At 50.3% G+C, this 11,639-nt stretch overlaps 2 protein-coding genes across 2 annotated transcripts; both read left to right on the top strand.

Moving 5' to 3' along the window:
* The first annotated feature begins 893 nt into the window (after positions 1–893).
* Positions 894–2,908, top strand: bsnd (barttin CLCNK type accessory subunit beta). The gene is made up of 4 exons (XM_047028220.1): positions 894–1,036; positions 1,131–1,359; positions 1,583–1,662; positions 2,630–2,908. The coding sequence occupies exons 2-4, from the start codon at positions 1,183–1,185 to the stop codon at positions 2,769–2,771; spliced, it is 399 nt and encodes a 132-aa protein (XP_046884176.1). The 5' UTR covers positions 894–1,036; positions 1,131–1,182; the 3' UTR covers positions 2,772–2,908.
* Positions 2,909–3,435: 527 nt separating this feature from the next.
* Positions 3,436–9,074, top strand: pcsk9 (proprotein convertase subtilisin/kexin type 9). The gene is given in 13 exon segments (XM_047028297.1): positions 3,436–3,874; positions 4,340–4,531; positions 4,633–4,765; positions 4,882–5,015; positions 5,212–5,356; positions 5,639–5,835; positions 6,346–6,357; positions 6,359–6,530; positions 7,075–7,256; positions 7,349–7,492; positions 7,612–7,771; positions 7,944–8,113; positions 8,288–9,074. Coding segments are annotated over 13 exon segments (2,019 nt in total). The 5' UTR covers positions 3,436–3,694; the 3' UTR covers positions 8,486–9,074.
* The last annotated feature ends 2,565 nt before the right edge of the window (positions 9,075–11,639 follow it).

Raw genomic sequence — 11,639 nt, 5'->3', positions numbered from 1 at the left:
ATCTTGTGCCTTCATGTCGTGGGTGATGACTCACGGCCGGGGGGAAAGCCCGCACCAAAGCTAGTCCACCAAAGATACCACGACTGTGATGAGATCTGTGCCTTAAGACAGCAAAGGGAAAACAAAAGAGTTGGACCTTTCCAGAGTGCAACAGCAGGAAACTCCCAACTGTAACCTGACTGAGATCCTGTCCCTTGATCTTTTAGAAACCCCTCTCTTCTGCTTGCCCGTGTATCCGTGGGTTTGGCTGTCTGATGGAATGATAACCGCTTTTGTTGACATGCTCTATAGTGCCTTGTTCATTTCAGTATTTTTTTCGGCCAGCAGGATTGTAGCCACCATTTGGAAGAATGTTCAGTTGTGTTCTGTGATGTCACAGGAAACGTGAGTTTGGGTACAAGTGGGTGGAGTTTCAGTTCACATTTTCTACATGAAAAAGTCTCAGACTTTAAATGTACCAAACTGTCAAAAATAAACATGCGATGCAAAATGTGCTTGACGTGATTTTCTGGGATCTTTGAAAGCCACATTCTGGCACATACCTAACGCATTACCACATCATTGAAGTGCACTTATAGCTTATTAAAAAATAATCACTTTTCATATTATTTTAGGAAATATAATATGGTAAAAGTCAGCATTTAAAATAATAATTGTGAAACTAAAATGTTGAGTCTAGTCGAAACAGACATAAATACTAATACAAATAGCTGAGGGGAGTACAATTTAATTACTTGAAACCATTTCAAAGGCATGCCATGGTCAGTCCCGCCGACGGCAAGGTGACCTGTGAGAACCAAACACACACCTTCTTCTCTTCCTGTAGGCTGTAATACCCAACAGACTGGAACCCCCTCCTCCCCCTCCTCCCTCACCTCCACCCCAGAGACACAGTCCATCTGACACATGCCACAAACTCACAGAAAGCTCGGATATCAACATCTAGCAGCGACGCGTGGATCAAGGGAAAGGCGATCGGCAGCTAGCTTCTTACATTTAGTCATTTAGCAGACGCTCTTATCCAGAGCGACTTACAGTAAGTACAGGGACATTTGGCACAGTGGGAAACGATCCGGTGACCTTCTGATTACTAGCCCAACTCCCTCACCGCTCAGCCATTTGACTCCCAGCTTCTTTATAGCGAACGGATCGGGGCCGGCCCAGGAGGTGTCTGTCCAGGCCATGGCTGAGGGGAAACCATACCGCTACGGGCTGATCGTGGTGGGTCTGTGTGTGGGGGCCGTGGGCCTCTTCATCATGACTCAGGAGCGGCCACATGTCTACGCCACGCTGTGCACTCTGGGAGTCGTCATGGTGACCCTCGGGACAGCCTGGAGCCTCTGCCAGTGCTACCCTAAGGTGTGTAGGTGTGTGTGTGTGGGGGGGGTAGAATAAGTCTAAAACCATGTATTCACAGTTCCATGTCTTAGCAGAGCTGGAAAAGTTTCTTAATAAATTTGTGGTGTGTGTGTGAGCGAGCGTGTATGTAGAATCCGTTTGAAGACGCTTATACACAGTTCTATATCTTAGCAGAACAACTGGAGAAGATGCTTAATAAACAGGTGGTGTGTGTGTGTCACAGGTAATACTGATCCATCAGAGCCAGGAAGAAAAGACGGCACAAGATTCTATGTATGTGGGCATGGATGAAAAACACTCCAGGTACACACCCACACACTCTCTCCCACACACACTCACACACTCTCTCCCACAGACACTCACACACTCTCTCCCACACACACTCACACACTCTCTCCCACACACACTCACACACTCTCTCCCACACACACTCACACACTCTCTCCCACACACACTCACACACTCTCCCACACACACTCACACACTCTCCCACACACACTCACACACTCTCTCCCACAGACACTCACACACTCTCTCCCACACACACTCACACACTCTCCCACACACACTCACACTCACACACTGTCTCCCACACACACTCACACTCTCTCCCACACACACTCACACACTCTCTCCCACACACACTCACACACTCTCTCCCACACACACTCACACACTCTCTCCCACACACACTCACACACTCTCTCCCACACACACTCACACACTGTCTCCCACACACACTCACACACTCTCTCCCACACACACTCACACACTCTCTCCCACACACACTCACACACTCTCTCCCACACACACTCACACACTCTCTCCCACACACACAGCCCATTGGTGGTGAGTGATCACTCAGACTTTAATCCCTCACTGAGGTCTGCCTGTGTGTCCTGCAGTGTCTCACCCTGGAGACAGACAGCAGAGATACAGACACTATCCAGCCAGCTGTGTGTGTGTGTGTGTGTGTGTGTGTGTGTGTGTGTGTGTGTGAGAGAGAGAGACGAGGAGGGCTGAAATAACACACACACACACACTACTGACTACTGATGGGATTGCTGTATTATTGATTTGTATGGGATGGGGCAGTAGAAACAGCAGAGGCAGTGAAAGGATTGTAGGAGCAGATAAGGACAGATAGAGAGATAGAGAAAATGAAGGAGGGACTTACTTCTTACTATAGTAAAGAAAAGAATGAGTTAATTGCTGTTTGTGCTCCGCTCCTCACCTCACCTCACCTCACCTCACCTCTCCTCCTCTCCAGTCCTGCTGCAGAGCCATTGGTTACCATCCATGCAGAGAAAACAGGTGACCCCTCCCGAACAATGCTTCTGGCCAATCACTGTACAGCAGACACGAGAGTCCTCCTGTCCTCCCACAGCTGTCCCACACTGCATCTGACCTGACCCCTGACCCCAAGAGTCAAAACAGTCTTTATGAGTGCTTCAATGTGATTTAATATCAATACGTTTTTTCCTTCAGCTATTTTCATCACCCCCTGTATATTCTGTTGTACCCAATAAACTCTCGTCTGTTTACTTTCTGCCACTGTTTTAGACAGAATGAGTAACCTTGCGGACGGTGTTCAGTCAAACCTGCTATGTCGAGATAACAGCTGTAGGTAGCGCTGTTCCGTCAGATTTGGTTGACTTGATTTAACGTTTGCTTCTTAATAAATCTAACTACTGAAGTGTAGAGACGTTCTGTTCCAAACACAAAGTCGGGCAACTACATCAATTCAATAGATTTCGGGAAGATATAATCTACAATAACCTACAACCACAACTTTACCTACACCTGACAGTAAATTTATCTGTGTATTTGTTAAGATGCAAAAATTAACGTACATGGCGAATAAACCAAATTCTTATTCTGATGGGTAAATTACTAGATCTAGTTCTATTCGCGGGAGTATCTCTTGATACAATAAAAGGCATTAAACGTCTCTCGCTTTGGAGAAGACCATTAACTCTATGGAGAAGACCCACCTTAAAGCTGTAATCTGACTCCTGTAAATTGGCAAGTGAAGGTGTTTCCAGAGGAGAGTAATCATTCGATACAAAAGATGGCGCGACCCTCAGCCAGTCGAGTCCCCGCCTCGAGTGGTAACTTTCCAAATTTACCATTTTTTTTCTTCGATTTCAACGACAATTAATGGCTCGGAGCTCTTATCCTACCGAGTCCACAAGGTGTCTTTGGAGAAGGTGTGACTAACGGCCACAACCCCAATCGAAACTCCCATCAGTGATGCCCATAACCCGTATCCATATCTGATCCAATTTTGTAATTCAGGCGACTTTTCTTGCTGAGCCATACCGTTTGTGCCAGAATGAAGGATCTTTTACAACAGTTGGCTGTCGCGCTCTGTTTGTGCGCGTGCAGCCTCGTGACAGCTAACGTGCAGGATTATTCCGAGGAAGATGCGATGATACTGGAACTGATTCGCCAGGACGGAACCGAACCCGAGTCCGGTTCCCTGCCACCCGCGGAGTTCCTCAGATGTAACAAGGTAAATCATTAAGTAGTCAAATATTAACAAATGTATTATAATTTTCGGCTGTTAGCACTTGTTTTAATAATCTCCACATGTGGTACATAACTGAAGCTTGATGTGCTGATTGGGCATAGAGAGAGATTACATTTAGTCATTTAGCAGACGCTCTTATCTATAGCCTCTTACAGTAAGTACAGGGACATTCCCCCTGAGGCAAGTAAGGTGAAGTGCCTTGCCCAAGGACACAACATCATTTGGCACGGCCAGGAATCGAACCAGTGACCTTCTGATTTCTAGCCCGATTCCCAAACTGCTCAGCCACCTGACTCCACTTGGAGATGGAGAGGACAGACTCCTACAGTATCATCCCTGGAATCATTTCAGTTGCTGTAAAATAATAGCTGGCATGAAGTACACCCACGACCCACAGTCCCCCAGTCCCAGATGCTGCCTGAGGCAGAGATGTGTTGAGTGTTGCAGGCTGCGTGGCGAATCCCCGGCCAGTACCTGGTGGTCCTCCAGAGCGGGACCCACCAGACCCATGTCCAGAGGACCATCCGGAGGCTGCAGGCCAAGGCCGTCAGAAGAGGGTATCTTCTAGAGGTCCTCCACACCTTCTCTGGAGCCTTCAACGGCTTCCTGGTCAAGATGAGCAGTGACGTTCTACACTTGGTAATTCCTCATCTCTGCAGCCTCACAGCTGGCTCAGGATGTCGCTCGAGGCCTGTGGATCTTGACGTTGAGCCCTGTGTGTGTGTGTGTGTGTGTGTCAGGCGGTGAAGCTACCTCATGTTGACTACATAGAGGAGGACTCGTTCATCTTCGCTCAGAGCATCCCCTGGAACCTGCAGCGGTTAACACAGCCTTCCACTGAGGCTAATGACTCTGGGAAATACAACCCAGCCAGTGAGTCACACACACACACACACATGCTCACATTAACACACACACACACACAGGGCTTGAGTATTGCAAAGACTTTTGTTGACACATACCTCCTCATGCTCTCTGTCTCTTCCTAGATGATGGAGGCATGGCGGAGGTGTACCTGTTGGATGGTAGCGTGCAGAGCTCCCACAGGGAGATAGAAGACCAGATCCTCATCACAGACTTCTCCAACATCCCCGAGGAGGACGGAGTCCGAGTCCACAGACAGGTGACACACACACACACACACCTTGATGCACACAGATGTACCGTTTGGGGGTGTGGCTCATTCTAAACTTGAAGGAAAATCAGGATAGGCTACAGATATTCCCACCACACACACTGACACTTAGTCATACACAGCTCGTTACTTTGTCTAGACTTCAGCTCCTTATCCCCTCTGCCGAACTTGTGTCTGCGGCCAGGCTAGCCAGTGTGAGAGTCACGGCACGCACACGGCCGGCGTGGTGAGTGGGGGGCGGGACTCCGGCGTGGCGCGCGGCGCCGACGTGAACCTGGTGCGAGTCCTCAACTGCCAGGGCAAAGGCACGGTGTCGGGCGCTCTGGCAGGTACCCCTCCTTCCCTCAGCCCATCTCTCCTCTACCTCTCTTATCCTGCTGCTCATATCTCAGGGTCAGGTGGCTGAGCGGTTAGGGAATCGGGCTATTAATCAGAAGGTTGCCGGTTTGATTCCTGGTCTTGCAAAATGACGTTGTGTCCTTAGGCAAGGCACTTCACCCTACTTGCCTTGGGGGGGGGGGGGGGGAATGTCCCTGTACTTACTGTAAGTCGCTCTGGATAAGAGCGTCTGCTGAATGACTACATGTAAATTGTCCCCTGCCTTCTCTCAGGGCTGGAGTACGTCCGTGCGGTCCTGGTGGCCCGTCCGGTGGCCTCCGTGGTGGTGTTACTACCCTTGGTTGGCGGGCTCAGCCGCTCGCTGAACACGGCGTGCAGGCAGGCGGTGGCAGACGGGGCCGTGCTCATCGCTGCTGCCGGGAACTTCCTGGACGACGCCTGCCTTTACTCACCAGCCTCAGAGCCAGACGTAGAGCACGCACGCACACACACACACACACACACACACACACACACACACACACACACACACTGATCATGTGCACATGTAACGGACGTGTTCAGGGCATGAACAGGCACAACTCATGAGTGGGTTTTTCCAATTGATTTGCTCCTGCAGAAGACAATGTAACGACAAATTGCCTTCTTATTTTCTTTCTCTCTTTGCACCTCAGCTTCCCTCAGCAATACGAACGTCGTGTGAGGGAGACAAAGTCCTACGGAAGCTTAGCAGGCACAGAAGAGACGGAGTGTAGTTAGGAACACTTGCGCGTGAAAGAAATGATCAAAATAATAGTGACTACAATAACTGAGATAAAATTCACAAATACAAATTGGAATTAGAAATGAACAAAGTGCATTTTTAAACTCTGTTACACACATCCGTTTCACACCAAATTTTTCCATCAACTCCTGTCCCCGATCGAATCCCACGTCACCCATGTCCCCCGAGCTCAGGTGTGGGGTCTGGCCCATGCAGGTGATCACCGTGGGGCGCCGTCAACGCTGAGGACCAGCCCATGGCCCTGGGGGGCGGGGGCACCAACGCGGGCCGCTGCGTCGACCTCTTCGCTCCCGGAGACGACGTCGTCAGCGCCAGCAGTGACTGCGCCACCTGCTTCACCTCTCGCTCCGGGACCTCCGCGGCCGCTGCTCATGTCGCTGGTACGGACACACACACGAGAGCGCGCACACACACACACGCACAGACTACAGTACATTTACATTCATTCATTCAGCAGACGCTTTTATCCAAAGCGCCTTCCAAGAGAGAGCTTTACAAAGTGCATAGGTCACTGATAATAACAACAAGATAGCCCCAAAGCATTGTGGGTAGCCAAAACAAGAAGCACACATTGTGAACAACCAAAAAATAAGTGCCAAAGGGAAGAACCATAAGAGCATGTAGTTAAGCAAGTTACAGTTAAACAACATGAATAACATGAACAGTAATCCAAGTATAACTCGTGTTCAAAGACCCACTGTCGAAAGATATCAGAGATGTGTATTAGTTACATAACGCATGTTGAAAATAACAAAGAACAGCTATAAAAGTTGCACAGGTTCCAGTAATTGGAGTACGAGGCGTTACTCACACACACACACACACACACACACACACACACACACACACACGAGCCAGGCTGCGATCATGAGATGTGGGTGGTGTGGGTGGTGCTGTGTGTGTGTGTGTGTGCTGTGTGTGCAGGCGTAGCCGCAGTGATGCTGTCCGCCCGTCCCAACGCCTCGTCTGTGGAGATCCTCCAGAGGATGCTGGCTCATGCCCTCCCAGGCGCCATCAACCCTTTCTCCCTGCCAGAGCCCCTCCGTCTCACCACCCCCAACCTGGTGGTGGCGCTGTCCCCCTCTGAGACAGCCCAGACACTCTGTGTGCGTGTGACAGACACTCTGTCACACACACACACACACTCTTTTGCAGTTGAAAAGAATATGATGCATGTGTGTGTGTGTGTGCAGAGAAGGAGCTGCTGTGTCGGTCTGTGTGGTCTGAGAGGTCAGGGCTCAGTGCCGGCGACAGGGCGGCGGCTCGCTGTCGTTACGGCGAGGAGATGATGGGCTGCACCAGCTATGCTCCGGAAGGGGGTCGCATGGGAGAGACCATCTCGGTGAGTAGCCGTGGTGACAGACGTCACAAACACAACCTTTTCTCTTTTAAAAGGTTTGCCCGAGATCAGTTTTGGCACCACGGAAGAGGATTGAAGTACACGTGTGTGTGTGTGTGTAGGAGCAGGGAGGGCACAGGGAGTGCGTGGCCCATAACGGGGGCAAAGGGGCGCACGCCATCGCCCGCTGCTGTGTGCTGGACGGTCTGCAGTGCCAGGTCCACGCCAGCCCCCAGCCCGGGCAGGACACACCGTGTGTCAGCTCCCATCACCACCTGACTGGTACGACCCTGCCGCCCCAGCTCTGCCCTACGTCACACTGTGTGTGTGTGGGAGTGTGTGTGTGTGTGGGAGTGTGTGTGTGTGTGGAGGGAACGGTCGGGCCCCACTAGGATAGAAAAACAAACCTGTGTGTGTGTGTAACATCTTGAGCAGCAGTTTCCTCTCTCCCCAGGCTGCAGCTCTCTCTCCGCTGCACAGTATACGTCTGACTCTCGCCCTCGCCATGGTGACCGAAAACGTTGCGTGACAACGGAGCGGGTGATATCAGACGCGGTCTGCTGCCACGCCCCCTCCCTGGAATGCCGCGTGCTGGAGCAGGAAGCCGTCAGAGATAACGAGCAGGTAGAGCATGATTAGTGTGTTGGACAGAGACAGAGTGGTAAGAGTGTGTGTGTGTGTTGGGTCAGATATATAGTGTGTGTGAGAGTGTTGTGGGGATTTGAACTTCCCATCTCTTGATCTGCAGTCAGATGCTCTAACCACTGAGCTAAACCACTCCCTTCTCCTTGCCCCTAGGTGGCGCTGTCCTGTCCCCCTGGCTGGACTCTCACCGACTGCACCGCCTCCTCTCTCGGCTCTGCGGCCCGGGGTCCCATCGCCAGGGGCAACGCCTGCCTGGTCCACCGTGCCGCGGGGGTTGGTGAGGAAGCGTTAGTCACGGCAACCTGCTGCCGCGTCAGCCAATCACGGCCGCCCACCGGCCCCAAACACTGACAGGCTACTCCCACCCACCTCGTTGTCGTCACCATGGAAACGGCAAATGCACACAAGCGGGTGGTCTTTTCGGTTTCCTGACCGTTCTAAATGTACCTGCCCCCCCGACCACTTCCAGCTCAACCACTCTTCAGAAACATGGGTTTTATTCTACCGCGGCTGGTCTTACACATTTTCAGTATTTTTTTCTGTAGGAAAGTCTAGAATGTGAACGTTATGTATGAAACTATGTCTATTATGCATGGATTTAATTTCTTACCAACTGTCCTTGAGTATTTTGTACCATTATATACATTTACATGACTTTTACAATAAAATAAAATCTGTGCATCATTCTTGAATTCATCTTCTCATTTTGATTCGGCAGTGTCATCTCGCTCAAAAAACAAAACCACGTTTGCAAAACGTTGTGCATTCCAGTTTATTTTATATCAAATTTCCCCATAATCAAACTCCAATGTACAAATTAAAACTGGGTTTTAACATGCATTGCCCCCGTCAGACAGACGTTCAGCAGAAGTGAATGTTCAAAACTGAATGACTGAATAAAAACCTATCCAGTCTTCCCCCCCCCCCCCATTCCTCCCCCGCCCCCCCCCTCACCTATACATCCCTCCATCCATTTGTCCATCCCGCTGATAAAAAACAAAACAAAAAAAAAGATTGATTGGAACTCCTCTGAAAGGGACTACAGGTGCTGAGGAGGGTCAAAGTTAGAAGACAGCGGGCTGAACTGAAGTGTCACTGCCCGGCTGGAGTACAGTAGTGAGTGCTGCGACTTGGGCCTAGTCCTCTGAGTCCTACACCGAGACACAGACAGCCCTGCCAGACAGCACCAGGCAGGGGTGGTGGTGCGGGGAGAGGGGCGTACGAGAGGGAGCGAGGTAGAGACAGAGGGTAATGAGAGAGAATGTGAAAGAGAGAGAGAAAAAGAGATACATAACACAGCAAACCAGAGCAGGTCCCAGTCTGTCAATATACAGTACAGTACTGCATGACTAAAGACCACCAGAGACTGAGACACATGCAGACAGCAGCAGTGGGCGGACCCAGAGAGAATGACAGGCGGGGATGGCGGCAAATCAAAAGAGCAAATAAGCTTGTCCTTTACCAAGGATCCGAGTGCCGATTGGCTGAAATAAGGAGGAAGTAGAAGGCTGTGATTACACTCTCCACTTCACACAGGAACCACTTCATATGACTGATAGGTCCTCACACTGTAAACATGAAACTGTTAAAGCTGAGAGACGAACATGCATGTCACGTGTAGTCTAATCCGGTCCAGTCCGATCTGGTCTAGTCGGGTCTTTTCTAGTGTTGTCTAGTGTAGTCAAGACCATGGTCATTGATAAGAAGCTATGGCACTGCACAAACTGCTGTTTGATTCAGAACCAAAATGTCCCTCATGAAAATTAGAGTATGAACTTTACTTAGAGGAGCTCTTGGTACGTCTAAGATTCTGGTCTATTCCGGTCTGGTTCTGGTTTAGTCTGGTTCTGGTCTGGTCCAGTCTGGTCTAAGCTACATAAAGAGAAGCAGCATTTTGCGCTCACCAAAGCTTGTCCTGCTAAACCCTGTTGAGTGAGGAGAGGAGCCCTCGCAGGTGGCTCTCAGCTAAGAAGCAGCAACACAGCAGCAACAATCCTACTGTCCTTGGCACAGCACCCGGAGGGTGGGCGGAGGAGCCAGGCGCAGACCCAGTCGCAGGGAAGGGAGGTGTCAAAGCGAGCAACCGCCCTGGTTGGTGGAGCCAAGATGGGGGGAAGGGGGACAAGTCCCTTCCCCTTGGAGGGCTAGGAAGGGGGAGGGGCAAGAGGTAAGGAGGGGGTCTGGGTTAGTCGGGAGGTAAAGGCACTTAGTCTCCCGGGGGTGGAATCTGGGGGAGGGAAGGAGGGAAGGAGGGAGGGAAGGAGGAGGGGGGGGGAGGGCCTGGGTCTTGCTCATGGCTCCTCTGGTTTTCCAAAGGCAGAGACACAAAGGCAGACAACACAAAACAAGCTGAGTTGGCAAATCAAACCTGATAAAGCACAGAGGTGAGGACCTGTGTGTGCGTGTGTGTGTGTGCGCACATCTATGTGCACAGAGGTTGGTTACAGTGTGGTGTAGTGCACCAGGGGCTAGGCCCACAACTGAAGCTGTATGTGTGTATATATATATGTGTGTATATATATATATGTGTGTATATATATTACAATTGGCACTCAAACATAAAACTTGCTCCCAAAACTCCTCGCTGGTTGGCACCAACGCCCAGGGATCTTCCCTGGCATGAGGACATCCTCCCTGGCATGAAGTCGAGTCCGTCATCCTAAACTGCATATGTTCATTCGGGTCGGGGGAAAAAACTAGCAAGATGACAAAAAAAAGAAACAAATAATGAAAACGAAAGAAGAAAAACACGGATTGGGGTAAAAATCCAGCGAATTTGCTGCTCGTCGGCTAGGAGACAGGGGCGACCCGTGGGCTCTTCCCTGATTGGCCGTGGGCGTGGTTCCGTCCCGCTTAGCTTGGGGGGGGGGGGGGGGGTGAAGAAAGGGACTTGCCGTTTCGCGGGGTTACCGCGGTAACCACAGCAGTTGCTAGGGCGATGACAGTAACCGGCTACGGGAGGTGGGGGGGGGGCTCTCTGTAGAGGCTTGGTTGTGTGTGTTGGTGTGTGTGTTGGTGTGTGTTTAAAGTGTAGCACCGGCTGTAACAGCTTGCTGTGCCCAGAATTATTTAAAGCCAGAGAAGGAAGGAAGAGAGGAGTGAGGGAGGGGGCCAATCACAGGAAGGAAGGAAGAGAGGAGTGAGGGAGGGGGCCAATCACAACAGGCTGGGTTGGACTATAAAGTGCATACTTAAACCCCCTCAGCTACATCTGTTTGTGTGTGTGTGTACATATATATATGTGTGTGTGTGTGTTGATGTGTGTATGTGTGTGTATTGTACACCCACACACACACCTCAGTTTCTGAATCCCTCTAGAGTTGAAGCCACGCCCCCTAACTAACCCGCCAATCAAACGGGTCACACGGGGAACCTTTAAAATATTATCTTACATCTGAAATTACACCTATGAAACAAAAATCTTTACAATAGGAATATGTCTATTTAGTTACATTGGCAAACATGAGCAAAAAACAAAAAAACAAAAATAAACAAAAAAAAAAAG

The sequence above is a fragment of the Hypomesus transpacificus genome, chromosome 10, assembly GCF_021917145.1.
Source record: "Hypomesus transpacificus isolate Combined female chromosome 10, fHypTra1, whole genome shotgun sequence".
NCBI lineage: Eukaryota > Metazoa > Chordata > Actinopteri > Osmeriformes > Osmeridae > Hypomesus > Hypomesus transpacificus.
Note: the sequence above shows the minus strand (reverse complement) of the source record. Positions and strands in the feature narration are given on the sequence as shown.

Coding starts and splice junctions, on each gene's coding strand:
- bsnd (XM_047028220.1), top strand. CDS start 1,183: ATGGCTGAGGGGAAACCATACCGCTACGGGCTGATCGTGGTGGGTCTG. Junction 1,360..1,582: donor TCTGCCAGTGCTACCCTAAG/GTGTGTAGGTGT, acceptor TGTGTGTCACAG/GTAATACTGATCCATCAGAG. Junction 1,663..2,629: donor ATGGATGAAAAACACTCCAG/GTACACACCCAC, acceptor CCTCCTCTCCAG/TCCTGCTGCAGAGCCATTGG.